This window comes from Hesperophylax consimilis, chromosome 6, assembly GCF_061612785.1.
Source record: "Hesperophylax consimilis isolate HC1 chromosome 6, BYU_Hcon_1.0, whole genome shotgun sequence".
NCBI lineage: Eukaryota > Metazoa > Arthropoda > Insecta > Trichoptera > Limnephilidae > Hesperophylax > Hesperophylax consimilis.
Window position 1 is genome coordinate 38,715,120 of NC_142841.1, and position 18,092 is coordinate 38,733,211.

The 18,092-nt window shown below is 35.1% G+C and overlaps 1 protein-coding gene across 1 annotated transcript in view; it reads right to left on the minus strand.

Moving 5' to 3' along the window:
• Positions 1 to 2,770: 2,770 nt before the first annotated feature.
• The window catches only part of LOC149423328 (trypsin-like), a 28,660-nt gene continuing 13,338 nt past the window's right edge, over positions 2,771 to 18,092 (minus strand). The window contains exons 3-7 of the mRNA XM_089632954.1: positions 16,821 to 16,915; positions 13,259 to 13,409; positions 11,750 to 11,860; positions 5,583 to 5,726; positions 2,771 to 3,260 (exon numbers count right to left, since the gene is read on the minus strand). Coding sequence (XP_089489080.1) covers positions 3,045 to 3,260; positions 5,583 to 5,726; positions 11,750 to 11,860; positions 13,259 to 13,409; positions 16,821 to 16,915 — 717 coding nt within the window. The 3' untranslated portion in view covers positions 2,771 to 3,044. The remainder of the gene's footprint in view (positions 3,261 to 5,582; positions 5,727 to 11,749; positions 11,861 to 13,258; positions 13,410 to 16,820; positions 16,916 to 18,092) is intronic.

The following is an 18,092-nucleotide window of genomic DNA, read 5'->3' on the forward strand; positions in this document are numbered from 1 at the left end:
AATTACGGAGGTGGAGGAACATTCACTTGTTGGGATGCACTTGGAGTGCACTGTAGTTGTGGTATTAGCAAAACTTTATTTTGATGATTTTTATTGCTATGCCATTCGTTTTGGGTAATAATGTTCACCTCGCGTCACGGCTGTTGGTTTTTGACTGACTGACTCCCGGACAAAGAGGAGAGGTATGAAGGAGAGGAAAACGGGGTTCAGGAACAAAATTCATTGCCATAAACAATTCTTCTTATTATAATCTACTTATTACCGTCTACTTCATTCTCGTAATATTATTTACTTTAATTATTATCTACCTAATTTATTTACTTACTTAATTATTATTTTTTTCTTATAATTTATTATTCATACTATCCATCTTGTAATTGTTAGTATGGTTACCCTATGCTTGTGTCTGATAAGCCAGCACATGTACCTTGTACTTACTTCCAACACGCCAAATAATTTAATTTGTACTAGTACTTCAATCCACAATTACTGTTTATTATATTTTTTTCACCTGTAAATAAATAAATGTACAAAATGGGTGGTCCAGATCATCTGACCGGACATCAAAAGGTGCGGGTTCAATTCCCGTCGGCGGCATTTATTTTTACTCGGGGGATATTATCAATTTGTATTGATATTTCAGGCAACTAATCATTCCTTATAATAAATTAATAATAATGCTGTCACAAGTCACAAGGTAGTTATCCTTGTGATGATAAAAACTAGCATAGGCATCGCCAACACAGCGACCCGTCAAATCAGTACTTTTCAAATATAAACACGGTGAGAGATGAGTATGGCTGATTTATTAAAATCCTATTCAAAACGTGATGGCAGGCTATTTCCTAACAAACTGTCCGTACATATCTGAACACGTGTTCATGCAGCTGCGTTTATCCTAATATGTTTTATGTTCACGTGTTCCGACATCCCCATAAAACATTCTTGTTTTACCGACAGTTTGTTAGGAAACCTTGTAACGTAGTTATACTTCAAGAAATATGGATGCGCGTGGATTTAGGTTTTCGCAGGCTGGCGCAGGTTTTTGGCGAGACTGAAGCTGAATTTTGCCTAGAAAATCCACGCAGTTTTAAAAGGAGTGTTCTACCTAATGACGGTATTTAAATGATTTTTCTAACGAGTACCTTGTTCCTCCCATGGACGGCGTGTTCTCCTGCGTTCATTGTCTACCGAAATAAGAAAAAAATGGCTGCCATGGTTGGTGCGAGTGTTTTTATGTTGGGTGCGCGAAACAAGCCCTGAAAATTCTGCCGAGCTCGTCCCGCTCATATGTTAATGCTTTAATAAACTGCCCTTTTCTGCTCTATCAAATCATGTTCAACGTTCCTAGAATTGGTTCCCGATATCAAACTAAGCTGGGGTATCACTCAACTTGACCGAGAATGTGCAGTAATTTTAACGAGACATACACGTCATTCTATTGATTTGTCAATGTCATCATTGGCCACCTTCAAATCAAATGTTAACAAGACTTAAAGCTCCCTATCGCGTTGTTCTAAAAACTAATTACTGTTACTGTTATGAAATGTATTTGTAAGTGTATGTATGTGTGTATACATGTATGAATGTAGGTGCATACATGTACATTATTCTTTACTTACAGTGTTCTTGTTGTAATATACTGTGAAGCATATTATCCATTATGTCATCAATGTTGTGTTTGTCTGTAATTAGTGATAGTATCAACCATGTTAAATGAAATTGTATTTGCGAGAGCTTTGATATGAATCACTGTTGACAAAAAAAATATGTACGCAGTTGGCTGAAAGAGGATCGGACACGGTTCGCCGCTTGATTCCCAGACATGAGAAATGGACCTTTTGCCATGATTCTAGAAGAGGTCCTGTAAAATCACGCCTGGGAGAGAGTGCTACCTGAAATCCTGAAGTTTGTAAAATCCATCTCTTTTCTCTCTCCCTGGCTTTATATGCCCAATATATTGATTAGAAGCATTTTGTTCTTATTTTAGCATTAATCTCCCTTGTGGAAAACAGTATCGTCTTGTTTCACGAATCCTGAGTTTAATTTTATCATTGCTCTCTTTAGATTTATGACATGGGAAAAGGCTAGTGATATTATTGTACGTCATATATTTTGCGTGACAATCTGTCAATTCATTCGTTAAAGGGTTGCTTTTCCGTTTTTTACGGGAATACGATTAATTTTACCAGATTTTTAATAAGTTAGTAATATTTTGTATCAGTAAGTTTCCTCCGTGAAGGGATCCACTCACAGACTGTAAATAACTCGTAAATATAAATCAACATAATTATGAAATTTCTTTCGTAACAATACCAATAAGAAAATATGTTGTATCTTTTTCAAAAAGAAGTGTGACGATAAAGAAGATATTACTTTCTTAATCGTCCTAAACAAAATAAAAAAAATATTTTACAGCAATTACTAATTGTTTTACCTCTGATTTGACACTGGATGAAATAAAGTTGGTTTTTTCCACCTTTAAACAAAAATATCAAACCATTTAAAAAATAAATCGATAAGGTTCTCGGGGACTATTATAAAATATTTTTGTCTCTTATATCATAACCAATGAAAAATATTTATTGTAATAACGTATCAATTTATTTATGCCACCAGAAAACTTTCATAATTGTGATCCATGGATACGTAAACTGACATACTTCGTCGATCTTAAAATCTACTATGACGATGTCAACGTTAAATAAATCTGTCCGTACCGATTTGAGCTTTTAGAAAATTCAAAAGAAGAATACTTGGAAATGTATGTAATAAGTTCATTAATAACAACAGTAAAATATTTTGTTACTTACACTTTTCAGCATTATAAATAAATAGTTTTGCAACCCGTACGACTTATAGGTAACTAATATATTATTAAGCACCTGTCACATGGTTTTGAATGTGCATGGCAAGATTTCTAATCAAAGTAATTATGAAGTAAGACAATGGGTAGGATAATGGAGGAAGGATGTTTGGGAGTATCGACTCTTCTGATCCTGTATAGAGAATAGTTTACGGCTTTGAGGCATTCAGCAGCTGAACTAGTGCAGCAGAAAATAAGTGAAGTTGGCGATCACGAGGAGGCAGAAGGACAGCGTACTGGTCGGGAGGGAAGCGTTAATTGCATCTTTGATCCACTTGTTATACTTGTAGACCTCCGTGTAGACCCCTGGGGAGAAGGGCTGGGCACAGAAATCACCGAATGACACTATCCCAGCCACGCTGCCTCCGCACACGAGGGGACCGCCAGAATCTCCCTGGAAAATACAATAAAAATTTAATTTATTTATAACACTTCACTTTGGCCTCCCAAATCTTCACTGACTGTGGTCTCTTGCCATTTGCCTCCAGTCTTTCGTCTGCGCCATTTCCAACTTGTCGTCGGTCTGTCTCTGGGTCGTTTCCACTGGGGAACCTACGTGGTCACATCTCTTGGCGTCCGATCATCCGGCATTCATTTCACGGGATCAGCCTATTGAAGTCTTTGGAACTGACAGAACCTCACAATGATCTCAGGATCTGTTAGGTTTTATCTATAAAACGATATGAAGTCTTCAAAATATTAACATTGTTAGTTTAGTTGAGCGATGGGTGCAAGCCAAGCTAAATATTAACATTGTTAGTTTAGTTTAGCGATAGGTGCAAGCCAAGCTAAATATTAACATTGTTAGTTTGGTTGAGCGATGGGTGCAAGCCAAGCTATATATTAACATTGTTAGTTTAGTTTAGCGATGGGTGCAAGCCAAGCTAAATATTAACATTGTTAGTTTAGTTTAGCGATGGGTGCAAGCCAAGCTAAATATTAACATTGTTAGTTTAGTTTTGGGAGGGGTGGAAGCCAAACGCTAGTGAATGGCGTTATACTTCATATACAATTGGAAATACTTCCCATAATTCGTACTTCGGCCCTCGAATGTTTACGCAGCATAACGCTACATATTTCTTAAGCCAAGTCGCTACGCGGCGCGCGATGTCGCGAAGTTATGTCGCGTATAAAAAAACTGTAGGTATTTTTTTCATGAAAATATTTACAATCCTTCTAGATAAATGTAGCATTAAGGAAAACAAATTTGGGTTCCTGAAATTAAAATTAAGGTACTGAAAAAAATTGCGAAACACGGAAATTGTGTTATTTTAATGATTTATGGGTGTATTAATATAATTTAAAAAATATCATTTTTTATGAACGTTTGAGATTATTGCATCACTAAAAAAAAACAGTTTTTAAAAATGAAGTTTAAAAACTGACAAATATTCCGAAATACAAAAAATTTGTAAATTTTAATTTATATTTTTTTACACATTATGTTCTGGATGTAACATAAGTAAAAATAGGTACAAACCAAAAATGACGTTGATAATAACTGAACGAAAACATCATTCTCGGAAACAAAGCTGCTACAAAAAATTGAAAATGTTAGTATTATATTTGTAGAATTTAAAGAAAGAAAAATTGAAACAACAAAATAATTGTTGTTATGTAGGTACCTAGGTACTAAGAACGAATCTTAACAAATATAAACAAAGTGTGTCAAAATTTAATTTAGTTTCAACTTCAACTTTGTAGTACCTAATAAAAATACTACGAGAAAGAGTATATGAAAATATGTAAATAATGAAAGTTAGTAGATAGAAATAATAATAATCAGCATACAGCTCTCTAAAGTTTCCAAAAATAAAAATAAAAATAAATAATTAATAAAAATTATCTCTCCAATTAGAGTAAAGTTAATAAAAACTAAATTTCTGCAAACATCTGCAAATGAAATTTTGCAACCACTAACATCAAAAGTTATTAAGTATTTTGTAAATATTGGTTTCCTTAAAGATGAGTGGACAAACTATATTTAATTTTAAACATATATATTTTAAAAATTTACTCTTTATTTTCCACACCGTAAAAAAATCATAAAGCATGAAATATATAAAAAAAATTAAATATGTAGAAATATAAAATATCTATATTAAAAACAAAGATATATTTTGGCCTTCGAAGTCAATAAAAAAAAATCATCATTTTAAGTACTTCAAATGGAGTCATGTTTGATCTTCGACTATATCTACAAAGGTTGCATTATATAAAATTTTCATTCAAATTACATCAAGATGATCCTCAAAAAGTATTTTCAGTCATAAAGAGTGTTCATTTAAAATATCGTCAGATTTCACGATGACCCATCGGTTCTATACGATGAAGAAGTGAATCAAAAAATACTTATCGGGCGATGTCAATAATAAAAATGACAGAAGTGTATGTTTGAGGTATGAGGAGGGTGTGCCAAAACATGGCTACACATATCGTCAATTTAAGAATCTCTTCATATTATTCGTATTTCTGTTAAAAACGGGATTGTAGGCCATTAACGAATCAATTGATAGGTACCCTGATAAACTTTAAGTAAAATGCCAATGTTTTGTCACGATGTCCGAACACGTGTTCATAAAAAATCTAACATTTTCGCACTTCGTCTTGATATATTATTAAGACAAGGACACGTGTATGAACACATTATCATGAAGTGGCTTGCAGTCCCGTTTTTAAGGATTTCTATTGATTATATTGCAAATGAGTAGGGTACCTGACAGGAATCCTTTCCGCCGTTTGCATATCCAGCGCAGATCATTTTATCTTGAACATTGTTCGATCCATACTTTGCTCTGCAGGTGTTGTAGTTATAAATAGGCACATTCACATATTGCAAGGTGGAGGGAACTGGGCCATTCTGTTCAACAAATAATCACAATTACAGCAACTTTACACAAAATACGATGTAACTAATCGTAAAACCAAAGTTAATAATAATCTATGTGACTTTTTTATTTTTCTTTTACACAATTCTACAGTTTTGTACACTCGACCTTTAAAACAAGAGGAAGGTCACTGTCTACAAGAGATTTAGAAATTTTACCCCATGCTTTTTCTCATCCCTTTAAACAGAATTTTGATGCTTCTTGATGAAATTTTGCACACTTGACATTCACATCACTGATTTTGGATATTTCACTTCAATAAAATTCTCACAGCAAAAAGAAAGATACAGAAATATGCAAAGATAAAACAAATTTCAGGTGTCACGGGGTTTTCAAACCGGATCTTCAGCTTGTATGCTAGGCGCTACACTAACACTAGCAGAATAATTTCAGGTTTAATTAAAATACCGATATAACCTCTGAGTTAGTCATTTAAATACTCATTTATTATCAAACAATATAATTTCAGATGTGACGTACATCACATACCTGTCACTCTAAAATTCAAAAATACATAATTCTTATTATTTTCAGTAAATTTCACAATTTTATGACGCCGTTATTACAATGGTTGCTGGTGTTTATAACGGTCAGCATAGGTAGCTTATCAGACTATTTGACCAGTCCAGCCGAACTCTCAGCACAGTGGGAGGTGATGGATGCGTACGTTTGTCACTCCAGGGTATCGATTCTCAAATTCAGACCGCTCGCAATCGCCGCGGAAAGTACATACTGTTAATTTCTTATATCAAAATGATCTGTTGTCTATGATTATCTTGTCTATGGTTTAAGTTATTCAAATAAAAGTTCCAGTTCGTTCTGTCTCCTCAAAACTCGTGTTTAATTTACAGGTTATGAGCCCAGCGTCTTTCGTTTTAAAAGTAAAAGTTACAGTTGTTTTTTTCTCAATAACGTGTTGAAACAAAGTTAGGGAAGTGTTATTCAGTGAATGCAATAATAGTTTGCAAGAATGGCGTCGAACTATCTAGTAAATGTTCCAAAACTTAAAGGCCGGGAGAACTACAACGAATGGACCTTTGCCGCGGAGAATTTTCTAATTCTGGAGGATTTGCAGCATAGCATCAATCCAGTTACCGGGAAGATATTAGAAGCCGCAGATGATGCAAAAACAAAAGCCAAACTAATTATGACTATAGACAGTGCGTTGTATGTACATATAAAAGACGTGAAAACTACGTTGGAACTATGGAACAAGTTGAAGTCATTATTTGATGATTCTGGATTTACAAGAAGAATAGCTCTGTTACGTAATTTGATCTCTATTCGCTTGGAAAACTGTGATTCAATGCAATCATATGTAACGCAAATGGTCGAAACAGGTCAGAAATTGAGTGGGACAGGATTTGGCATCAGTGATGAGTGGGTCGGTTGTTTATTGTTGGCTGGGTTATCAGAAAAATTTATGCCAATGATAATGGCAATCGAGCATTCAGGAATCAAAATTACAACGGACGCCATTAGAACGAAACTCATCGACATGGAAACGGAAGTGACAGACCGTCACAATTACAGTGAAGCTAGCAGTGCATTCGTAAGCGGTTCGCAGAAGTACCAATATAAGAAAAATAAACCCGCTCACAAAAGTCAAACTAATCAACATGTCAATGTAAATGTCAAAAGTCATGTGAAATGTTACCGGTGTAAACAACCAGGACATTATAAAAATCAATGTCCGAGTAATGAAAACACGAATGCGAAAGTTTTTCAACGTCAACAAACTAATGCATTCAGTGCGGTGTTTTTAAGTGGACAATTTAACAAAAATGATTGGTATGTTGACTCAGGTGCAAGCATGCACCTGACAACAAGTAAAGAATGGATTCAGAATGTTGCGGATCACAAAATAGATGAAAAAATTGTTATTGCCAATAATGAAAAACTGAAAGTGTCGTGTTCAGGTGATGTAATTATTGTAACAAAAAACTACAAAAGTGAATTTGAAGTTCTTGTCAAGAATGTACTTTGTGTTCCAGGATTGACAACTAACCTATTGTCAGTGAGCCAGTTAATTAAAAAGAGCAATAAAGTTAATTTCAAAGAAAATTGCTGCTATATTTATAATAAAAATAATGAATTAGTTGCTATAGCAGATTTGACAGATGGTGTATATAAACTGAGAACAGAAAAGAAGAAATGTTTGTTTACATCATCAACTGGTGTTAGCACTAGTGAAGTGTGGCACAGGAGATTGGGTCACTTAAATTGTAAAGACATGGATAAGATGAACAAAGGTGCAGTGACTGGTGTGTCATATAATGATAAAGCAGTTTTTGTCAAAAGTACATGCATTGTATGTTGTGAAGGTAAACAATCACGCCTTCCATTTACTCATACAGGAACAAGGAACACCAGCATATTAGACACTATTCATGCAGACGTATGTGGACCTATGGAAGAGAACTCTATTGGAGGATCGAGGTACTTCCTAATTTTTATTGATGACTATAGCCGCATGGCCTTTGTTTACTTTCTGAAAGCAAAGAGTGAGTCGTTCAAATTCTTTAAAGAATTTAAGGCTTTAGTTGAAAATCAGCATAGTAAAAAGATTAAAACGTTCCGGACAGATAATGGCTTAGAGTTTTGTAGCAATGAGTTTGAAAAATACCTAAAGGAGGCCGGTATTTTACATCAAAAAACCAATACGTACACTCCTGAACAAAATGGGATGAGTGAACGCATTAACCGTACCATTGTAGAAAGAGCTCGTTGTTTGTTATTCGATGCAGGACTTCCTAAGAAGTTTTGGGCAGAAGCAACACATACTGCTGTCTATCTTAGAAACAGATCCATCGCATCAGGCTTGAATGACAAAACACCGTATGAACTTTGGACAAACAAAAAACCAGATTTAAGTCATGTCCGTATATTTGGCAGTGATGTGATGGTTCACACACCAAAAGAAAAAAGACTTAAGTGGGATACTAAGGCTAAAAAAAAATTGTTGGTAGGTTATGCCGACAATATTAAAGGATACCGAATTTACGATCCCATTAAAAGATGTATTCTTACAAGTAGAGATGTCATTATCATGGAAGATGAAAAGAACCCGGAGGTCAATATATCAATTACCGAGAGTGGAGAAAAATCATGTCCAGTGGGGGACACTAGTTGCAAAGACACATCAAGTTCAGAAGATACAACCTTAGAAGAGGATATACTAGTCGAAGATACATCAGACGATACTTACACTCCTAGTGATTATGAAGATGCTTCTGATTCACCTGAGCAGCGTATTAGATCCAGCAGAATCATTAGGAAGCCAGAACGGTATGGGATGCTAAATACGTGTATTCCTGAGGGTGTGTTTGATGATGCTAGTGGAATATCTTTGGAAGAAGCATTACAGGGAAATGAAAAAGAACAGTGGTTAAGTGCAGTGAAAGAAGAACTTAATTCTTTTAAAGAAAATAATGCATGGGAGCTGGTGGATGTGCCAAAGGATGGTAAAACTGTAGTAAAGTGCAAGTGGGTGTTACGAAAAAAGATTGACAATAGTAATAATGTTCGATACCGTGCACGTTTAGTAGCCAAGGGCTACATGCAGAAGCAAAATGTGGATTATTCAGACACTTTCTCGCCTGTTGTTAGACATTCAACTTTGAGATTGTTGTTCGCATTATCTGTCAAACTTGGATTAGATGTTACACATCTAGATGTTACTACAGCGTTCTTGAACGGGGACCTTGAGGAAACAATTTACATGCAATTACCAGAATGTTTATTAGATTCTCAAAATAATAATAATAAAGTACTTAAATTGAATAGAGCTATTTACGGTCTTAAGCAATCCTCAAGGGCCTGGTACAAGAAGGTCGATGAATGTCTTGTTGGTATAGGCTATAAACGCTCCATGTTAGAACCATGTTTATACACTAAAATTAAGGATTATAAAAAGACAATAGTTACTTTGTATGTAGATGATTTTTTTGTGTTTTCAGATGATAATGTTGAATGTAAATATTTGAAAAATGTATTGGCTTCAAAATTTAAAATAAAAGATTTAGGTCAAGTAAAAAATTGTTTAGGGATGAGTGTTAATATTGATAAAGTTAATGGTACAGTTACCTTAAGCCAGGAGAATTATGTTAATCAGTTGTTAAATAGATTTAACATGGCAGATTGTAAAGTAGCAGATACACCTTTAGAGGCTAAATTGAATATTAACAAAGAAACTAAAAATTGTGAAAGTCAAATACCTTATCAGCAGCTTATTGGCGGACTTATGTATTTGGCGGTGTTAACAAGACCTGATATAGCTTTTGCATTAAGTTTTCTGAGTCAATTTAATAATTGCTATAACCAGGAAACTTGGTTATACGCTAAACGAATTTTAAGATATCTTAAGAAAACTAAACATTTTGGATTGAAATACCTATACTAGATATGGTAATTCAAAATTAGAAGGATTTGTTGATGCAGATTGGGGAACAATATCATAGATCGGAGGTCTTATACAGGTTTATGTTATAGTTTAGCTGGATGTGTTATTTCTTGGGAAGCTAAAAAGCAAAAAACCGTCGCTCTTTCGAGCACTGAAGCCGAATATGTGGGTGTGGCTGAAGCTTGTAGGGAAGCTATTTATTTAAGTAATTTGTCAAAAGAAATAACCAATGAGTCATACACCATATCTTTGTTTAATGATAATCAGGGTGCGATTAAGTTGTCTTCAAATAATAGCTTTAACAAAAGAACTAAGCATATTGATGTACGATACCATTTTTGTAAAGAATGTGTTAATGATAAAATTGTAGCATTGAAATATTTGGAAACAGCTGAAATGCCAGCAGACATATTTACAAAGGGTTTAGCTAATACTAAGCATTATTATTTTATGCAGTTATTGGGTATACAGGATGTAAAGAATTAACAATGTTCATATTCCTTTTGTAATACATATGTGTATTGTGTACCTACATTATTTTGATAAGTGGGGGTGTTAATTTCTTATATCAAAATGATCTGTTGTCTATGATTATCTTGTCTATGGTTTAAGTTATTCAAATAAAAGTTCCAGTTCGTTCTGTCTCCTCAAAACTCGTGTTTAATTTACACATACATTTGTCAACATTATTATTCTTGAGTCTCGTCGACGGTACATACTTACATACGATAAACGTCAAAAGTCATCAGTAGAATGACTTCGTCGAGAATCGAGGCTCTGGACGCACTGATTTCCGGATTCCCACTCACCCCTCTTACCTTTTTCCGTATATTTAAAAAAATAAAGTAATTCTTTACTTACAACTACCGTTTTTAATACGATTTAAAAAAAAAACAATCATTTGATTCAACTTAATGACAAACAACAACAACTTTTTGCATTTACGATTTTGAAAAATATTAAAATTTAATATTATTTATGTAAATAATAATTTACGAGAAAATTTGCCAACTGACGCACCATTTTGACTTATAATTAACGGGTGCCTGGCCAGCGATCCCGAATAATTGTCTCTTATGCCGATTGTGTGTTTCATATTTTCTACACTGCCTACAAACAAACGCGAATTATGCGTGAACTTCATTTCAGTGTTCTGCCAAAATGGTGCGTCGGTTGGTAAATTTTCTCATAAATTATTATTTACGTAAATAATAATAAATATCAATATTTTTCAAAATCGTAAATGAAAAAAGTTGTTGTTTATTGTCATTAAGTTGAATCATTTTTTTAATGCTTATTTAAAACGGTAGTTGTGTTTATTGTCAGTTGAATCATATGATTTTTTTTTAACAGGTATCTGCATTTTTACTTTTAGTAAAAATATTAATTATGGCTGTGACTTTGTCTTTAACTTCGGTTCAAGGACGTCTAGAAGTTTCGATCTCAAAGTAAGTGTCATAATTTTCAAATTTTGAATTGTTTGCTTTAAGAATTCAGACAACCGTCATCGCCTGTAATAGGTATATTCTTATAATATTTCTAACAGAAAAAAATACACTTTAAAAATGAATATTATTAAATGTGTGTTCTTACATAAGATAAAGTTCCCCATCCACTAACAGTACACATAGTATTCGTGGAGACGGAGGTTGTTCTCAAAGCAATTGTGTAAGTGGAGGCCGATAGATATAGCGGAGTCGCAAGCTGGTTTGGGCATGTAGAGCGAATGAGCGAAGATAGGAGTGTAAGGAGGATATATGATGCAAATGTGAATGGTAGCAGAAGTCGGGGACGCCCGAGGAAGACATGGCACGATCAAGTGAATCAGATACTCGAGTCGGGCCATGTCAAGAGTCAGAATAATAGAAGAGTATGTATGAGACGATGTATGAATGTGAATGAGGCAAGGAGTGTGTGCCAAGACCGAGTTGTTTGGCGGTCCGTCCTCTCTGCCTACCCCTGCGGGGAAACGGCGTGATGGTTAGTTAGTTAGCAAGCTGTAAATAAAATGGACAAAAATTAGTGATCATCAAAATGATATGAAACTATTTTATAAACGAGTGCCAAATTTGTTTTAAGTGTATATGAAAACGATGCATTTTATAGAATAATAATGTAATCTTTTGTTTTGTATAAATTTTTTAATTCATATTCCTTTCTTACAAATTTAATTTACTAATTCCATACTATGCTGTCTCAGTTGAAGTTAAGTCACAAGGAGGAAATCAAAAATTTGTTTTATTTTGGCTATATAATACTTTTTTTTTTTTTTTAATAAATTTAAAATGAATTAAATTTAATAATGTTATAATAATTATTAAGTTCTGCAAGTATTTCTGTTATTTTTACAGTTTTTAATGTGACAGCTGTTTCGGCTTTTGAGGCCATTATCAAACTGTGACAGAATTGTGACAGAACTGTGACAGGCCATTATCAAACTGTGACAAACATTATCAGACAATTTGATAATGGCCTCAAAAGCCAAAACAGCTGTCACATTAAAAACTGTAAAAATAACAGAAATACTTGCAGAACTTAATAATTATTATAACATTTTTAAATTTGATTCATTTTAAATTTATTTAAAAAAATTAAATGGAGTTCTACGAATTAAACACCAAAACAATAAATATATAATACTTATTTACAAACTGATTAAATGTAAGCTCGAAAAAAAATGTATGGTTTGGAACTTAGATCACAATCAGGAATTGAAATTGTAGTGAATGGTAATAATTCAAAGATAAACATTCCCGGGTCAACCCGAAAATATTCAAAAATTTTCTACTACCACCATATCTGCCATAGTAATAGGAAAATGTTGCTTGTGTCGTGATGTAGGACTTAGCCAGTCGAGGAATTGAACTCGCGACGTCTGGGTGGGACTCGAGGCGCGATGCAAACTCACCCACTGACCGGTCATTCGTCGAATATCTAATGTTTTTAATGTTGGAGACAATAAGAGAAAACTGGATGCTCAACCTGCGGAAAGCGTTACACAAAAAAACTTCATCTGCATCTAACAATAAAGTATGTTGTAGGAAGCTGAAATGTGATAAACAGTGGTCCACAAATAAAAATAATTAATTTAGAACGGCTCACCTTCATAATAGCTATATCATCGACGAACGATTTTATGGAATATCCACTGTGGACGTGGATAACAGACACGTAAGATAGAAGTCCTCCCTTAGTTATATTTATGCTACCCGTGTACACGTACACATCCTGGGGCCTAACAGTAAATGTTTCCCTGAAAAGATATGTTTTGGTTGCAATTAATTTAGAATTATTATAACTTATTTTAAACGGTTAAAGCGTGAATACCATCAGATTTTTTACATTAAATATACAAACACGTTAAAATAATTTACAAATATAGATATTTTTCTAACGAAACTTCCCAACTCAAATAAGAAAATATTGTTATGAAGTAGTTTTAAATTTGTTATTTATTCACAGTAGTAGTGGAGTCGAAGTGGATCAGTTAAGTACTAGTTAATTATTTCCTAATTAATTAATCAGTCTAGGGCAACACTAGAGGAAGGATTCGGGTAGAGGTTCCGTTTTCGAGGAATGGCGGTCATTCTCCGATTATCAATGGACGGGGCAACCCATTGGAGATAGCACTTTCAACTAGATTTTTTTTTATTTAATACATGTTACATTATTTTGAAATTTACATAAAGTAGATATAATGAATCACCATACTAGGCGGCTGCCTGTTTCATGGTGACCAATTGAGTGTAATTACTTTGTATGAAATATGAAATCTAGTGTAAACATATGAAATTAGTAACTATAGATGACGGTTTCACCTCTTCCTCGCACTCCATAAATGCTGGCGTCCCACAGGGATCGGTTCTATCTCCGACTTCGTTTTTGTTGCACATCAATGACCTTTTGACATGTGCACCGATTCATTGTTACGCGGATGACAGTACAGTTCATGATAGCTTTTTGTTTGACAAGCCCCCAAAGGGCACACAAACTCCAACGGCTCGGAGGGCTTTGAAGCAGAGAATGGACGGTTATCTCGAGAGTATTTCCTCCTGGGGTAAAAATAATCTCGTCGAATTTAATTTTTCAAAGACCCAATCCTGTCTGATTACGTCTAAAAGGGATCCAAATGATAATCTAGTCTCCTTCAACGGAAACAATCTTCCGAACAGGCCTTCCATTGATATGCTTGGTGTAACTATAAGTGACCAGCTCAGGTACGGGGGCTCCATCGAAGCCAGAGTAAAGTTGGCCTCTCAGAAGCTGGGCGTACTGTACAGGGCCCACAGATGCTTTAATAGTACACAACTGCTCACCCTGTACAAATCGCAAGTGCGCCCTACTGTCGAATTTGGCAGCCATCTCTGGTCTGGAGCCCCAAAATACCTGAAAAAACCCTTGACTCTGTGCAGAAACGGGCGGTCCGTTTGATAGATTCCCCAATCTTAGCAAACGGACTGCAATCTTTAGAGCACAGGCGTCAGGTAGGTATGCTGTCCTTGTTCTATCGGTATTACAATGGAAGATGCTCTGAGGAACTAGCGTCATTGATCCCTTCGGCGCCGGTGCGTAGTCGGGATACACGCCAAACGCGCGCCCAACATTTGTACACAGTTGACACTTGTCACATGAGAACGGGTCGCTTCTACGATTCGTTCTTAAGTTCAACAGCTCAGCTGTGGAATGAACTGCCGGCCTCTGTGTTTCCTCCCTCCTACAACATGGGACTCTTCAAGACCCATGTTCATTCCTTCCTCTCCACAAAAAGACCCACCACACAGCATCCCCAAAGATGACATAGGCCCTGAGGGAAATTATTTTCTTCAGGGCCGCCTGTGTGGAGTAAATATAAAAAAAAAAAAGATGAAGCTAAAATTTTGGAAAAATTGTAATAAAAAGTAGAAGATAGAAATTAGAAAGGAGAAAAAAGTAAATTAGCATTAGATTGTAAAAATGTACATAATTATATATATAATTTTTAATATGTGTGCATGCAAGCACACATGTGTATATAGCAGCAGACATACCTATATACATATAACAACACATGTATACATACACCCATATGACGCATCCTCACGCATATAAACAATATATACACCTCTATCTGAGTACTTGGAATAGGCTACTAACACTATAACAATCACATATCAAAAAATCCCCGAGCGCTCTCCTGAAGCTGTCGTATTTGGCTATTGATTTTATTTCTAACGTTAAATTATTGAATATTTTTGGAGCAAGAAAGTTAAATTGTCTTTGTGCCATTGAGGTTTTTATTGGGGGAATAGTATAATTGGATTAGTATGATTATGAATCAATTAGAAAAATGTCTTGATTCGGGCGAGATCGCCGTGTTAAAGTTCTCTTTCTCTAATATTAGATATGGTTATTCAATTCAGAGTAAACGGAACAGGAACGGAAAGTGACCGTTATTGAGGTTATTAGTAGTTTATCCGCAGCGTTCGGATAATGCCGCTCATAATATTCATTGGTGAAAAGTAAATTACGATTCCTTTGTCATCCGACACTATGATTAACCGGATAGCGGCAAGTATCATTCTCGTCTCAAGAACCCCTCATCACACTGATGGAAGTATGGTTTGATCAGGCCACGCTACTCAGCGAAGGCGGCAACCGGTTCCCTGATGGTTTTCTCGGTTACAATCTTCGACGGCAAACGTAATTAGTGATTTATAGAATAGATTAGCTTCACAAGACGGTCCATGGGTAAGTCATCTTGTAACCAATTGTATTCTATTATCTACTGTAACTTTTCTACATTTGTTACAATATATGATCTATCTAGATTCAATATGAATCCATTGCCTTTCTTTGCATCCTTACAAGTACGAATTCGCATAACTATGTCCACGCTCTGAGAGCACCATTCCCTACCTTTCACGTACATAATCTGTCAAGGGATTTCAGATTTTGGCGCTCAGTATAACACTGTAAAGTCTACAGATTAATTTTTCACCATTCATGATGATGATAATGTCGGTATAGTAGTCGGTATGTGAATATTGAACACAGACCGGATTCATGGATTTGTCCAGACTTGTTTAAGCCTTGCACTTCAGTGAGGGAGATGGATTCAAACGTCTATCACTCCTGGAAATTACTCCTAGTGGGAAGAAAATGGTATGAGGGGTGGGTACTACCCAAATTTTTCTTTACCTTTTTCCTTACCGGTTTGCCACCCCTGGCTGTAAAACAACCTATAAATGAATGGGTTTTTTTTCTAATGAGTTACGATTTCGTAATTAACTGGGCAATGTCTAAATATGGACCTCGAGTATAGCTATTTATTTTTGGGGCATTATATCGTATTGCGTTAACTCCTTCTTTAACCAACGCTTCGAACAGCATTGCCGCAACAAGGCATAATACCCGAAAAAATAAATCACTGTAATACTTTTGGATGTGCTCGGAGAAAAATGAGTAGTGATATATTGAAAAAATTTTCAAAGCATTAGTCATTCTGTTAAAAACGGGACTGCAAAACGCTTCCTGATAAAATGTTTCGTAAAATTATCGGAACACGTGTTCATCCACCTGCGCTTTTTAAATAATATATCATAACGAAATGTATAAATATTTTATGACTTTTTTAAACTTTTAAGTTCACTTGAGTGACTTAAAACGAATTAAAAATAATACATACCGTTTAATGCAATGAGCCGCTGTCAGAACATGACGCTCTGTAACCAGAGTTCCTCCACAGAAGTGGCTGAGGGAAGAGGAATATTTCAACGAAACCTAAAATTTATATATGTTACAATCAAAGTATAAATGACGAAATTGAAAAAAATATACATAAAAACAAATTTAAAAAGATCTATTCATTGAAGATAATATTAACATCTCTCAAACGAAAAACGTGAAACAGAAAATTCAGAAAAAGTTTTTTTTACATTAATCCTACATAGGAGGCCTTGAGAAAAATCATTTCCCTCGGGGCCGACATCTTTCCGGATGCTATGAGGAGTATAAGGGGTGGACAGGAATCTAGAGATTAGTAGAATGATCTATCCCCCCGCTGCGGCGAAAGATGACGGGTCAAGAGAGACCAGCGGGAGAGGTCAAAGGGTTTCCTCAAACCAGCCTCTTCCGATACGGCACGCCTCGCAGCTGATGGGCAGGCGCGTCCTAAACCCACCACCCTAACCTAACCTAACCCGATGATCCCGGGCACCCCTGCTAAATAACCGCAAACCACTTTGAGAGGCCAATGGCAGAGGTGTTCGTCATCCAATAAATGGTTCCCTGGACGGCGGTATTCAAACCCGCCTCCCTGTCGCATCTAGAAATTGAACCTTTACCTCATCATTGCCGTGAATTTGCTCTTTGCTCAGAACAAAGCCCCGGGCAAGGCTGAGTTCTCTGTGGGACATAATCTTTTTCTGATTTTTTTGTTTCACATTTTCGTTTGTTGTAGGAAAGCTGTTCCTTACGGAATAATCATTTTTTCACTTTAGTATATTATAATATATTTTTTTTAATAATCGGCTTTACAAGAAAACAATGATTAAGGTTATTTAAAAACTATTTGCTTTTTTTACAACACTACGAAATCTATTCGTGCGTTTGAAACTGGGAGTAGTGTCATTGCAGTTTTAATTTAAAGTGCATAATATAATAGAATAATAATGTTATGGGATATAAACGAAATATGGTGTGCAGATCGCAATATATCAGTAAATTGTATTATGAAAGTAGATATACGACTTTCACAGGTGTGTCTTTTACACTACATTTATATATGATGATTAGTATGATGTAATTTCACAAAAAATTATTTATAAATCATTATCTCAGTCCAAAGACTTTATCTGCTTTTTAAAATGTTCATAGTTCATTTCGTTATCATAGTTTAAGTTTATAATTAGAACATAATTTACAGTGCCATTTTATTACCGAGATAATGATGATGATA